At 34.9% G+C, this 15,076-nt stretch overlaps 1 protein-coding gene and 1 pseudogene across 4 annotated transcripts in view; both read right to left on the minus strand.

Annotated features, from left to right (window-relative positions):
- The window catches only part of LOC109448703 (thioredoxin), a 58,476-nt pseudogene extending 47,511 nt beyond the window's left edge, over positions 1-10,965 (minus strand).
- The window catches only part of CDKAL1 (CDKAL1 threonylcarbamoyladenosine tRNA methylthiotransferase), a 615,432-nt gene that overhangs the window by 580,645 nt on the left and 19,711 nt on the right, over positions 1-15,076 (minus strand). For 2 of the 4 annotated variants that reach the window (XM_019734279.2, XM_074335173.1), the window contains exons 3-4: positions 12,433-12,608; positions 10,849-10,961 (exon numbers count right to left, since the gene is read on the minus strand). In XM_019734279.2, the coding sequence (XP_019589838.2) occupies positions 10,849-10,961; positions 12,433-12,602 (283 nt within the window). In that variant the 5' untranslated portion in view covers positions 12,603-12,608. The remainder of the gene's footprint in view (positions 1-10,848; positions 10,962-12,432; positions 12,609-15,076) is intronic. The other 2 variants (XM_019734280.2, XM_074335174.1) reach the window with 1 other exon arrangement.

Consider the following 15,076-nt stretch of genomic DNA (forward strand, 5'->3'; position numbering starts at 1 on the left):
TGAAATTGACTTTTCATGTATGTTATAGCTACTAAGGATCACGTAAGACAACACTGCCATCTATTGTCCAAGAGCTAAAAATACATCATTTATTTAATGCAAACCCACTAAAATTTTAAATTAAGGCCAAAAATCAGCAAAACTATTTTACACATTCAAGTGTCAACATCTCAAAAAAATTGTTTTTCCCCAAAATCACATATGACAATGCAAAAAATATATTTTTAAGTGGAGCTTTCATGGTAATTTATCATCTGCTCATTTTCTTTAAAAAAATTATTTCTACATTAGCAAAAAAATGTTTTATAAAATCTCAAAGAGTAATTTGAATCATTAAGCAATTAATCAAATGTCAAATTTCTAAAAATCTATGGGTCTACGCTGATTTGTCTCTCATAAAAATTCTGGAAAATAAGTGGTTCAAGACCAGAATGCCAGCAATTTTGAAAACACTCCTCATCTTAACATAATTTAGCACTGCACAGCAGTTTATTCACAAAAAATTAATACAACTACACATGAGTTGAAGTATTACTATTTATATGCTACAAGAAATACAAACAAGAGGTTCAAGTGACCAGAAAGATCAGAGTAAAAGTGGAACAGAGTAAAAAATGATCAAGTTCCCAAAAAAAGACAATTAAACATAACGAACTTAGCCAACATCTACTAGTGAAAAAACTGAGAAAAAGAGTTTAAAACTTTTATCAAAATAATTTAATTACCATGCGAGTTATTAACTATTACTGGGCACTCACTTTGGACATACAAGGTCAAACAATTAAATTCGTGAACTCATCCCAGAAAAAGTGCTACATAGTTCTCTGCAGAATATCACTACGGTCACCTTCAAAGTATTCCCCTTGGGAAGCTATGCACAAACAACAGCACCTCATCGACCCTTCAAAGCAATTTTGGAACTCTTTTTCTGGAATGGCCATCAGAGCTGTCATCGTATTACCACTGATGTCCTGAATGTCATCAAAATGTCTTCCTTTCAATATTTCCTTTATCTTTGGGTAAAGAAAGAAGCCACTAGGGGCCAGATCAGGTGAGTAGGGAGGGTGTTCCAAAGTTATTTGTTTACTGGCTAAAAACTCCCTCACAGACAGTGCCCTATGAGGTGGTGCACTGTCGTGATGCAAGAGCCATGAATTGGTGAAAAGTTCAGATCGTCTAACTTTTTCACCCAGCCTTTCCAGCACTTCCAAATAGTCAACTTGATTAACTGTTTGTCCAGTTGGTACAAATTCATAATGAATAATCCCCTTGATACCAAAAAAGGTTAGCAACATCGTTGCAACAAGTTCGCAAATTTAATTGTCAGAACTCGTAATACCAAGCAAAGAAAAACTTGGACCTGGAACCAAAATATTTTATAATTCACAAGAGTGAACTAGATTTTTCTCTTCATCTCTTTAAAAGGTGAAGATTCTAATCAACCATGCAAGTTCACTCTGAAACATAAAAGAAAATACTGCTTGGGATTTAAAAAAAAGTTGACACAACTTAATTTGTAAAAGAAATCACACACAATTTAGTACAAAATCAAAACTAGTGCCACTTAGGGGAGTGCTGGTTCAAACACACATAGTTTTGTTTCATCTCATGACAACAGGAGATTCCTGGACCAACAAGATGAAAAATAACAGAAACTATGTTATTTCCATGCCCTATGTAAAGAAGGGGAAAAAAGCCCAGAACATACAGATCAGAAAAATCAGTATGCACCCTGTTGTATATCACATTAATGAAGAGTTCCAGCACCCCTTTAAAATGTATTAAAACATCTTCTTGAAATGTTACATTCCACTAAAGCATTACAAAATGTAAACAAAAATTTTAGCATGTATAATTTAAATTTTAGAAATTTGAATACAGAATCGTATTTAGCTTTTTATTATAAAGCATAATACAATTGCATATGTAAGGAAAAGCAATTTTCTCCCATTTCTCAGTCATCTTGGACTCATTTTAAAACAAAGACAACCTCCTTATAAGAACTTATAGGTAAAATGGGTAAATTTTACGATTAAATATAATGGAAATTTTACTTCAATAAAGTTGTTTAAAAATTTTTCATAATATAGAAAAAAAAATTATCACAATATGCCAATTAAGCTATACAATATGCCAATTAAGCTATACAATATCTGTACCACAATGCTTTCCTACAAAAACGTACATATTCGGATCCATTTTCAGGTGACACACCAATGTTGTTACACTTCTATAAGGTGTATTTATCCGAGGCCACAAAAACAGCAGTGACAGTTTTCCAGCAAGTTATGCATAACATATGGCAATGAATTATATGTCTCAATGGCCTTCCAAATCAAAGCATTTTTAAAACCAATTATATACAAGTGGTTTTTCAGTTACACCTGTCCACATCCTTCCAAATGGAGTCTTTCATTCACACATACCCACGCACGTGCGCATGCTTGCTCGCAGGCTCGCTCGTACATGCGCACTAGTTAATTCTATGTTGACTTTCATTTCAGTCTTCGGTTTTATTTAGGAAATCAAGTCTGTCCTCTGCAATTTACAGCTGAAAAGTCGTTATTTTAATCCCCTTAAATTGCTGCTCATCTTCTACAACTTCAACCAATACATCTCTTTGCTTTGTCACCATTCCCAGTCTACTTTTCTCAACAAAAGGGAAATGTGGTGTGAAGAGCAAATTTTCTTTACTCAACTCCTTCTGAGATCACAAAATTATTTTCCCAGCTCAGGGTAGCCATTCCATAACTTCAAGGATAGGATTCCAAAACTGCATCTACCTATATAACACAGGGTCTGTTAAAAAAAAAAAAAGAAGAAGAAGAAGAAGAAGGCTATCTGGTTCATACATTTATTATTTCAACCCAACTGTTTACCATACATACTATAACACAATGTGCCTAGAGGGCTCATTTTATATTTAAATATCTCCAAATTGTTTTCTCCTAGCAAATCCGAACATTGTGAGTTGTTTTGCTTGTGCTGTCTAGGGAGCTCAAAGCAAAGGTAGGGAAGCTACCAAACCTCTTTGAGACTTCTTTTCTTGAAAGTTGAGTTCCTTGGAGAGACCCGCTAGAAGGAATACAGCTCAGTGATCCAGTAACAATTGTCATCCCTGCCAGTTGGTACATCACTCTCTCTTATTTTGATGGAAGTCACGCCCTAAAAAAATGTCTGCTTCTACTTCCTGTGTGTGTAAAATAATAGTGGCAAAAATAACTGGAAAACAATTAAGGCTTAGGAAGAATATTCTTAGTAACTCATGCAAACAACTTAACAAGAGTATTTCCACAGTAGCCAGGAGGGGAAGGTGAAAGTGAGTTACTTGCAAGTTAAGGAAGTACTTTTAAATAATTATCTTAAGATTATAGTTCTCCAGCACATCGGGTATATATAAATAGTACAAGCTTGTAAAATTAGCCTGAGATGGCCACATAAGGAGGACATTTTATAGATCAACAGATACGGTTCCTAATTTAATGTATATGAAAGGCTTTGTTTCTCCTTGTATAACCTTTATTTGTTTAACTTCTGAACTTTAAAATACTGCTAAGATTCAACTTTATCTGTAAGCTGATGGTCACCACTTGCATTACATACACTATGCAAATGATCAGAATAAAATTTATTTTCACTAAAATTCCAGATGGACTTCTGAACCTTCAAATAAAAGACATCACCTTTGGCTACAGAATAAAGCATCTCTACAAGGAAACTATGGGTGACAGTAAGAAAAATGTTCTAGTCAGCACATAACTAAACTTCTCATTGTAAATACTTATTACTAATACATACAATTTAATTCAGAAATCTAAATATCAGGATATTTTAAATAATTTTTTAAAAGCCTAAGTTAACAAAGTCCTTGCTCTGTCTTTATATTCAGGTCCAAGCTATACAAAATTGACAATAGATATGAACACATTTTACACATTGTAAGACACTACACACATTTAAATAATCACAGTGATGGTGAAAAACCAAGGCTAGATTAATGAGGTACGTGTGGAAGGCAAGTTAAGAGCCCTGGACTAAGATAGTGAATGATTCTTTCACTGAATTCCGCTAGACATTCAAGAAGAATACAAAAATCAAGATAATACATTTATGTTCCACTGGGAGATGACCTCGCATTTAGAATTAAGGAGGTGGGAAAGGACCAGGTAGCTGTCAGCTGACACGGCTCTCCATGAGAAAAGCAAGAACTTACTTCCAACTCCTAACTCAGCACTGAAATTAATAAACTGAGTATGTTCCTACGGTATGGAGTCCAGTGGTATGTATCGCCCTTGCTCCCCTCAAAAAAAAAAGGGGGGTTAATAAGGGTCATATATAAGACTTCTTCTAAAAGAGAAGAAATTTCAAAATGATGGGCAGTGATAAAAACTACACTAATACAAGTCATTAATATTATTCAATTTCTAACTGAAATACCTTTAAAATATCAACTTTCAGAGACTATATAGCATAGTGCAAAGAGCAGAGGCTGTGGTGACAGACAACAGGTATGTCTCAATGTCAGTCCCAGCACATATTAGTTGGGTGATATTGTGTAACAAAACGCTGTCATGGGCCTTCCTTCTCCCCATCTCAAGCTCATCTTGAAATATGCAGAAACTTCATTCCAAAGTTATTTCATTTGATCCTTGCAATAATTTATGTAAAATGCCTAACACACAGTAGCTTTTAACCAGTTCAGCTCCCTTCCCTGAAAATATATACAAAAATCCTGATTTTACATAAAACTAACTGGCACAAAATGTTGTCACCTAAGAGAAACATAATACACATTTTTCATCTAGCTGTTATTTTGAAGTTGAAGTCCACTGCCTTTTTAGCTTCCCACAGAATTAATCTACATCTTATCTTAATTATTTTATTACACAGATAAACTCAAGGTATTAATGTGAAGTGTCATAGTTACCATTTCTTAAAACTGAGATAAGAAAGCAAGCAAAGTTTTATTATTGTTTTAAGAAACTTTACGTCCACTCATACTTTAATTATATACAAGTGTAATTTCCACAAATCTAAGTTCAAACATAAAAGTGTAGCTTTAATATTCTTAAAATTCTACTGACCACAAGTGTGGCCCTTGAATGTATTCTTGAATGTATTTCAGAATCAATTAAGATAAACAAAAAGTATTCTTTATGCAAACATTGGACATACCAATCTAACACATCCCATTGAACTGTCTTAAAATTTAAAACACTTTCAAATTAAATGGCCAGGTCCAGGAAATATACTACAGTTATTCAATTACAATACTACCTCCTATACCAAATAAACTAGTGTTTATTTCTTTCTACAAAGAGACATTAATTTTCTTTACTCAAACATAAAATATTATAATCTGACTTAACATTATCACCAAGCATTTCTAAAATATAAATTGGAAAGACTCTTTTAATGAAGCAGGTCCTACTTCCCTTTTGTTATAAAAACAAAATAAAGAAACATTAGAGCTTGACAATTTACTAAAATAACTGCTAAGATTTAACATACAGTATGAAGGCTTTTCCTTTTCCAAAAAACAATAAACTTCTTGTCGGCTGGAATCCATGTCTAGTTCATTTTCATGTCTTTACACCTCTAGCACTATAATCTGTAACATATATTATGTTCAGAGAACATTTGATGAGTTAACTATATACAAATACACAAAGAAACTATCAAGAATTGTAACAGCCTAGCAATTTTAAAATGTCTCTGAAACTGTGGGCACCCAAGCTAAACACTCTATTTTGACTTACGTACGCTTATCACAAATATTTCATATATATAACACATTATTCTCATGTGTTTATGAACTAGAACCTCAGCTGATGGACTTATGAAGGACTTTTTTCCACTAACCAAAAAGCATATGCCATATTCATTTACAGCAGACATGACTACAAACTAAACATCTCTTTCCAACATACCTCAACCACGTCTATATCTAAATGAGGCCTATCTCTAAAGCAGTCACCTTGGGAGACCATACTTTATTGGGCTGGGCAATCGTTATGAGTTCTTTGCTGAAATTATGTAAGAGTTGTGAGGTTCTGAAGAGACCCAAAAAGTAGAAGAATCACCACTGTAAACACTTTTTTAACTCTATTAGACCAGTTTTCAGAATCAATTAAGATAAACAAAAATGCCTTATTTTTTAACTAAAACAGTACTGTTCAATATCATATCATATACTTTATTCATATTTGGCTTCAAATAACCTGTGACCATTCTAACACTAAATGTGCTCTCAAGATATGACGATCTGCCACCAATGAAGGCATTGAAAATGATATACCAACATCTCCAAAAGAAATAATCCAAAAACAATAACCAAAGGAAAAAAAAAGTTTAGTCTACAAAAATTGCTTACTTGAAGAACACACTCATGGAATGCATGCATTCAAATATATTTCTTTAAAAAGTCATTGTACCTATAGGGACAGTCTGATGGCTTTCCGTGATACCAATTTAACTATATTATGCAAACATGTATCCATGATATAATTAATTGTTCTGAGTTTAAGGGAAGGACATCATTTCTCCTCAATAAGTTTCATTCTTTGAAATGAGAAGCAAGTAGGCACTATTTTATAAGTTATGAACCACCTTTTTCCTCAAAATAAAAAGGGTTTGAAAGAGGTAATGAACAAGCCTGCACTGGAAGAATTATATTCCTTATTACACAGTTAAAAACAGCAATTTCAATTCATGGCATTAAAAGACCTGAAAATAGTATCATTCAAGATGATGAATCATGTTGATTATATAAATCTGAGGCCGAACTGGACAGATCAGATGACTGGGGATCAGCAGCTGTCTACTTGCCCACTGCTGGGGCAGCTGGCTCCGCCTCGAGGCCACCGCAGGTCGTTACTGGAAAGGCCCTGGTGGGTCAGAAGCATGGCGGGGAGGTGAGCCAGGCCTCTGGCCTTCTCAGTAGCCTGGGGGAAAGGCAACATCTTCATACACACCAGTGCCACAGAAGTGTCCCTACCAGGGCTCTCCAAAGTCAACAGATGGGGGACTGCTGTACAGAGAGATCTTAGAGAAAGAGGTTTTTGGCCTTCACTCTCCAAAAAATTGCGAGGAAAACAGAAAGGACTCGAACACTGATTTTAACCGTTTTGTGTGGATTACCTTTCCACACATGGGTGTGTGAGTCTATCACGATAAATGTAACTATCACAGCACAGAAGGGAACCTGAGAAAGAAAGCTGGGAGTGTGGTCCAGGAGTGGGGTGCTGAGGGTCTAGACCACTGGGGCTCAAACTACTTTCCTACCAGGACACATGTGACAAAGAGCACCTCCCAAAGGAGATCTGGGGGTTGACACAATTGTGGATGCATTACCTAACTGCAACCCCTTTCTCCTATTCAAGGGCACACTAGAATAGAAGTGGTAAGAAGAGCTGACATTGACTCTACCATAATTTGGAAAAATTCTCCAACTTCAGCACTCTAACTTTAGCGTTGTTAGTTATACACTAATTGCTGCAACTCCAAACCAGTCTCAAAATTGCATTTGAGAGTTTCTGGCAGTAAGTTTTCCAGTTACTACAGCTGTCTAATAAACTTCTCCAAAACTCCAAAAAAAAACAGCAATTTCAAGTATATACTCACATAATCTCTTTCTCCCCCAAATAGTAAAACTATCTACTGTTGGTAATTGAGAGCTAATTTTGAATTTCTCTGTATACTGTTTTCAATAATATGTTTACATTATATATAATTTATATTTTATACCTATTTTAATCAATTTTACAATTAAATGAAAATATTTTAGGTCTACACTTGATTAATAAAACGTTATGAATTAAGTTACGTAATTTTTATAAACTCCCACTATTCCACAATAATGAAAGAGACTACTTGGCATAGGTAATCCAGAAATCATTCATATCATATATCAAATCTAAATACAAAATCTGTAGCTATTTCCTTCTTAAATGTTTTATAGAGCTAATATTGTTCATATTTTCTGGGCCTGTAGCGTCTAGACAAGTGAGGAACGTGATCCTACAGTCTGTTGCATGCCAGCCAGACTAAAATTGAAGATGCATTTCTACAGTGGGGTAATCAATAGCATATAAAATACAAAAATATACAAGTAATGCAAGTATATAAAATATACGACATTTGTAAGAAAAATTAATTTCATATTCAAGTGACTGCTTCCGTAATTTTCCCTTTCTACTATTCCCAAATAAGAAATCAAAATTAGGTGTACATAACAAAGCTCAATATTCTTATATAAACACAACAGAACTGTTCTTTCACACAGAAGAGTACTTAGACCACACACAAACCGCTAATGGACTAAAATTTAAATTAAAATGTGCTAGATAATTAATATCAACTAGGAAAGTCAGGCTCTGATTTTTTAATGTTTCAGGAAATTATATTAAAGGCTATTTTCTTAATATACTCAAACTGTACCATCAGAATGTGTTAAAGCAATTCCAAGCTAAACTATACCAAAAATTACTAATAAATACAAAGAAATAATTCTAAAAGTATATTTTGAGTCTTTTATCTTAAAGAAAAGTATTAACACCAACTTTCCTATCTGAAGAATAAGTTATCAAAAACACAGCGTTAATGACATACAATCATTTAGTTGTTGAAGAAAACAATATTATGAAAGGAGTAAGTTTCCAATCCTCACATGCTATCTTGAAGCTAGGACTTACCCATTATACATACAAAGGCAACTGTGAGGTATACAACAGTGGTGCAGAGCAGTGTTTTGGAGTGACAGAGCATTCACTGCCCACGTGATTTAAGGTAAGACACAACCTCTCCACTCTCACTTGTAAAGGTAGGGATGCCAATATTTCCTCATATCACAAGAACTAAGCAAGATAACATGTATGAAGCATTTAGCCAGTGCCTGTCACAAAGCACTCAAATTATGGTGTCATTAAATATACATACATATAAACAAAGCAAAGGATACAGATGTGTGTATGCATACATTTCCTAGCTCAATTCATTGAGAGGACCCAGGAGCCCTGACACTTTATGGTGGCAATGAGGGTACATAGTGTCCAGATCTCTGATCTGGTTCTAAACACATTCTCCTAATAAAAGGGATTAGGGGTCCTTGGAAAAGTGGTTGCTTCCAAGGCTGGGGAAGGGAAATATGAGACTAGACCATCTTGTGGTGCCAGAAAATAAGGAAGTGCTCAAACAAGAATGGGGGCCTGTTGAGAAGACACAGGAGCCAGCCTGAACGAGGTCCTATGGCCAAAGCTGGAACAATGAGCAGCAAAATAAATAATGATAGTATCAAACTACAATCCATTGAAGAAAACAAATCCTAAGTCCATACCAATATAAATACATAAGTAAATGGGGCAGAAAGGATAGCTCTTCCTTTCATAAGAACTCTATAATTAATAAATGTGAAAGAGGGGCCGGCCCGGTGGCTCAGGGGGTTGGAGCTCCATGCTCCTAACTCTGAAGGCTGCCGGTTCGATTCCCACATGGGCCAGTGGGCTCTCAACCACAAGGTTGCCAGTTCAACTCCTCGAGTCCCACAAGGGATAGTGGGCTCTGCCCCCTGCAACTAAGATTGAACACGGCACCTTGAGCTGAGCTGCCTCCCAGATGGCTCAGTTGGTTGGAGCACGGGCTCTCAACCACAAGGTTGCCAGTTCAATTCCTCGAGTCCCACAAGGGATGGTGGGCAGCGCCCCCTGTAACTAAGATTGAACATGGCACCTTGAGCTGAGCTGCCGCTGAGCTCCCGGATGGTTCAGTTGGTTGGAGCGCATCCTCTTAACTACAAGATTGTGGGTTCGACTCCTGCAAGGGATGGTGGGCTGTGCCCCCTGCAAATAGAAACAGCAACTGGACCTGGCTCACAACTAAGAATGAAAGGACAACAACTTGAAGCTGAACAGCATCCTCCACAACTAAGATCGAAAGGACAACAACTTGACTTGGGGGGGAAAAAATTAAAATTAAAAAAAAGAAAGAAAAAATAAATAAATAAATAAATAAATAAATGTGAAAGAAGAAAACACAAAATCACTGTAAAGCAAACAATGCAGTAATAACTACTGCAGAAAGATTCACTGACAGATACTAAAATAGACAAAAAGGTTGAGGACAGACTATTTACTCAAATGAGAAAAATATTAACTGTAGTGTGAAGAAATCTGGCAGACAGATTTCTTATTATACTAGTAATAAGACATATTGACATCATGAACCCCCTGATATGATGCACTAAGAAGGCTATCACCTCTGTGCTCTTCTTGCCAAAAACGCATAGCCTTAGTCTAATTCAAGAGAAAACATCAGACAAACCCGAGTTGAGGGCATTCTACAAAATAATCCATTTTTATTCAGAAGTTCAAGGTCATAAAAGAAAAAACTGAGGAACTGTCACCTAAGGAGACATTACAAATAAATGAAAGGTGAGATCTTAGATTGGCTCCTGGAACAGAAAAAGAATATAAATGGGAAAAATGCCAAATTCAAATAAGACCTGTAGTTTAGATAACAGTATTGCAATATTAATTTCCTAGTTTATTAATTAAACTATAATTATGCAAGATGGTGATATTTATTAGGGGAAGGGAGGGGAAGGGTTTATGCAAATTCTATAATTTATTACTTTTCTGTAAGTCTTATGGTATTTCAAAATAGTTTTTAAAGTTTTTTTTCAAATATGATATCTGTAGTTATGTAGGCAATGTATAATAGCTACCTTTTGTTTTTCCTTAAAATAATTAAGTTATGCAAAAATATCCTTTACTTGCTGAAGCTAGAATACATACCTCTAAAAAATTAGCTCTGAAAAATTTAATGAATAAAATACATCACCGATCTCATTACCTGTAATTTTATATCCATAAGCAGCAAGTTGTCCAGCCATATATTCTCCATCTGAGTTATTATGAGAACAACCCCATGTTCGTATCCAAATTTTCTGTATGCCTGGAATATTGCTATTAAACAATCAATAAAAAAAAAAGTTAAGTCTCATTAAGGGATTTTTAAAATAAAAAGTACTAGATGATATCTGGGCAAATTATAAAAAAAAAAAAAAATACACTCACTATAACCCATTCACAAACTATTCATTAAATGCACCAACTTAATCCATGACCTGTTGTTACACCAAAAGTCTAAAATCGAGATAAAATAACTACACTCTAAGACAGTAAGACTCTACCAAAAAAAAAACTCCCTTTTCTCTGAATTGTATTTTAAATTCAGTACTACTAATGTACTACCACTAAGTTCAACTCACAGAATGGTACACACCAATAAAAATCACAAAGAAAATGGTTCCAATAACAACAGCAAATAAAGAAAAAAAACTAAGTACATCTACCACGTTTCCCTGAAAATAAGACCTAACCGGACAATCAGCTCTAATGTGTCTTTTGGAGCAAAAAGTAATATAAGACCTGGTCATACATTATATTATACATAATATTATATAAGACCGGTCTTATAGTGAAATAAGACCAGGTCTTATATTACTTTTTGCTCCAAAAGACGCATTAGAGCTGATTGTCTGGCTAGGTCTTATTTTTGGGGAAACATGGTACCTATTCATAAAGACAGGATATACTAATTACAATCTTTATTGTGTAACTTACAGATTAAAATAACTAAATCAAAATGAAAAAACTGTCACCCTATAGCATTATTGAAAGTACTTCAGATGTAAAAATAAGCATTCTAAAAATGTAATCGTTTTAGGAAGAGGAAAAAAAAGGACTTTCAACATAGATTGCCCTAATCATTTATAATTAAACAGAAATTACCTTACGAACATGTTCAGGACAAATTTGATAAACTTCAGTCATTAAAATATAAGCAAGTTTTAAGTTCATAGATTTTAAAAGTTTAATGTTCCAAACCAAATAATCAAGTGTATTAAAATTTTCAACAATTTACTAGAATAAATATAGGCATATTAAAACTGTATAACTGCATAATCATGTCTTGCTAGGTTGTATTAGAATTTCACTAAAGACCTAACATACGCTGTAAACAGCACAGTAACTTATTTGTGCTCAATGCTTTAACTGATCCATAAGTAACGGTAAATTTGCTAAGAAAAAGCAACCACAAATTCCAGCAAAAGTTTTAATTTGGAAATAACACAAAATTACATACCAACTGCAGTAACATCAAAGAGATGAGGGGGGGATCCTATCTTTATGCCAAATACTGTCATAGGCCCTGCCTTCAAGGAACATACAATTTGACACCTTTTTTTAACCAATTACTTTGCTAAATTAAAAAATATTCAAATAAAAAAATAAATCTACATATTTCCTCTAAAAAGTTCACAGATTTTTTAAAAGAGATATTGTGCGTATCACATAGACCAACAGTACCAGCTTCTCCCCTGGAATGATGCTGAATATAATTTAAAAAAAAAAAAAAAAAAAAAAAGCTTACCTATCACTTGGTGGACTGTTTTCCTCTTGTAAATATTTTTGGGTATTTCGCCTTCGCACCTTTGGAACAACGTACTTTCTTGCAAAATGCCTATCTTGTGGCTTTGAATCTTCCTGTGAGACAATATCTTCTATGTCATCCAGCAGTGAATCACAGGATGCAGATGGCATCTTCTTCTTCACATAAAAAGGTAGTAAGTGATACAAGCTTATGAATCCCTCAGAAAAATCTGTTTAACATAGCATCACTTATGAAATATCCTTGCTGAACCTGAATCCAATAAAGCCTTTAGATTTAGCTTCAAATTTATAGAAAATGCAGAGCTAAAGAAACACAAGGAAACAATAAGGCAAATCCTACTGACAGTGGGACATTCCAAGGTTCAAATGGAACTATGTCGTCAACAAATCACTATCATGGAGGAAAATAAAGGAGCGAAACTGTTCAAGATCTTAGCAGACTTAAAAGCCTAACAACTAAATGCAACTCATGGACTTGTTTAGGTCTCACTTTGTCCAACCAGCTTTAAGACACTTTGGGAACACCTAGGGAAATCAAAATACAAACTTTGTATCAGATAATATTAGGGTATTACTATAAATCATTAGATGTAAAGTGCTGTCCTTATGTTTAAAACTCTTATTTTTTTGACACTGAATACATTTTTTAATATATTTTATTTTAAAATCTTATTTTTCAGAGATGCGCGTTGAATATTGGAGCTGAGATGTCATTATGTCTATAATGTGCTAAAACAAAAATTAGATTAAGACATATGGGAAAACACAACTCTTAAATCAAGGGAACAGATATGTTGGTGTTCATTGTCCTATACTATTTTCCTGAATGCTCAACATTTTTGTAATCAAGAAAAAAAAATGTAGACACAACTTCCAGGAAGATAGAACAGGCATACTTTTCCCTATCCCTCCTGCCAAGCATAGCTAAAACTCTGGATAAAATAAACACAAGAGTTTCACAAGTGGAGAAAAGAAGGCAGACAGGCTAGGGACTTTGGAACCCAAGGAACAACTCAGTGGTGAGGTCCTTGGGGTTTATTTTGCCTCTTCTATCCCAGACTTGGAACTGAAGGAGCCAGCAACCCAAAATAGCAACAGAAACAAACAACAAAAACCTCAACAAAGCCCGTTTTCTTATAAAAGAACCCGACAGAGGGCAGCATAGCAAGACAGAAAATTCTTACACAATAACCATTCCACAAAAAAAAGAAAAAACTTACAAAACACGAAACTATAGTCCGATCTCCAGACAAGCCACAAAGGCCAAGTGGGGAGACCTGACTACTCCCATTTGAGGCTATAATGAGGCACCCCAACACACCCCATCAGGGTAGAACCAGAGAATGCCAACTAGGTATCCTGAATTTCCAAACCAAACAACCAGTAATGAAGCCCCATCCCCACCTGACAGTGTCAGTGAAGACCAAACTGATACAAAAGTTTAAAATTCCCATCATAATTCCAGCAAGATATTTTGTAGAGATAAACTGTTCTAAAATTTATATGGAGGGGCGGCAGGGTGCTCAGTTGGTTAGAGCGTGAGCTCTCAACAACAAGGTTGCCAGTTCAATTCCGGCATGGGATGGTGGGCTGTGCCCTCTGCAACTAACGACTGAAAATGGCAACTGGACTTGGAGCTGAGCTGCGCCCTCCACAACTAGATTGAAGGACAATAACTTGGAGCTGATGGGCCCTGGAGAAACACACAGTTCCCCAATATTCCCCAATTTAAAAAAAAAAAAAAAAGAAAAAAAAGAAAAAAAACCTTTAAAAAATTTATATGGAAAGGAAAAGTAATTAATATATCTAAAACAATGGTAAAAAAACAATAAAGTGAAAACAATTGGCCTGCCCGATTTTAATACTTTTTATTAAAATTCATTGGGATGACAACGGTTAGTAAAATTACATAGGTTTCAAACGTACAATTCTGTAATATGTCATCTATATATTACATTGTGTATTCACCACCCAGTCAGTTCTCCTTCGATCACCATATATTTAACTCCCTTTACCCTCTTCTACTATCCACCCTCCCCCTTGCCCTCTGGTAACCACTAAACTATTGTCTGTGTCTATGAGTTTTTGTTTCTTTATTTGTTTGTCTTGTTAGTTTGTTGCTTTCACTTTTACATCATACATATCAATGAAGTCATATGGTTCTTGATTTTTTCTGTCTGACTTATTTTGCTTAGCATAATAATCTCAAGATCCAGCCATGCTGTCGCAAATGGCATTATTTCACCTTTTCTTATGGCAGAGTAGTATTCCATTGTGTATATGTACCACATCTTTATCCCATCATCTATCAAAGGACACTTTGTTTCCATGTCTTGGCCACTGTAAATAAAGCTGCAATGAACATCAGAGCACTTACATCTTTACAGATAAATGTTTTCAGATTTTTTCGGTATATACCCAGAAGAGGGATTGCTAGGTCATATGATAATTCTATTCTTAATTTTTTGAGGAACCTCCACACTGCCTTCCATAGCGGCTGCATTCTCACCAACATTACATGAAGGTTCCTTTTTTCTCCACAGCCTCTCCAACACTTATTTGTCTTGTTGACGATAGCCATTCTAACAGGTATGAAGTGATATTGTGGTTTTTATTTGCATTTC

Source organism: Rhinolophus sinicus, linkage group LG06 (assembly GCF_036562045.2).
Source record: "Rhinolophus sinicus isolate RSC01 linkage group LG06, ASM3656204v1, whole genome shotgun sequence".
NCBI lineage: Eukaryota > Metazoa > Chordata > Mammalia > Chiroptera > Rhinolophidae > Rhinolophus > Rhinolophus sinicus.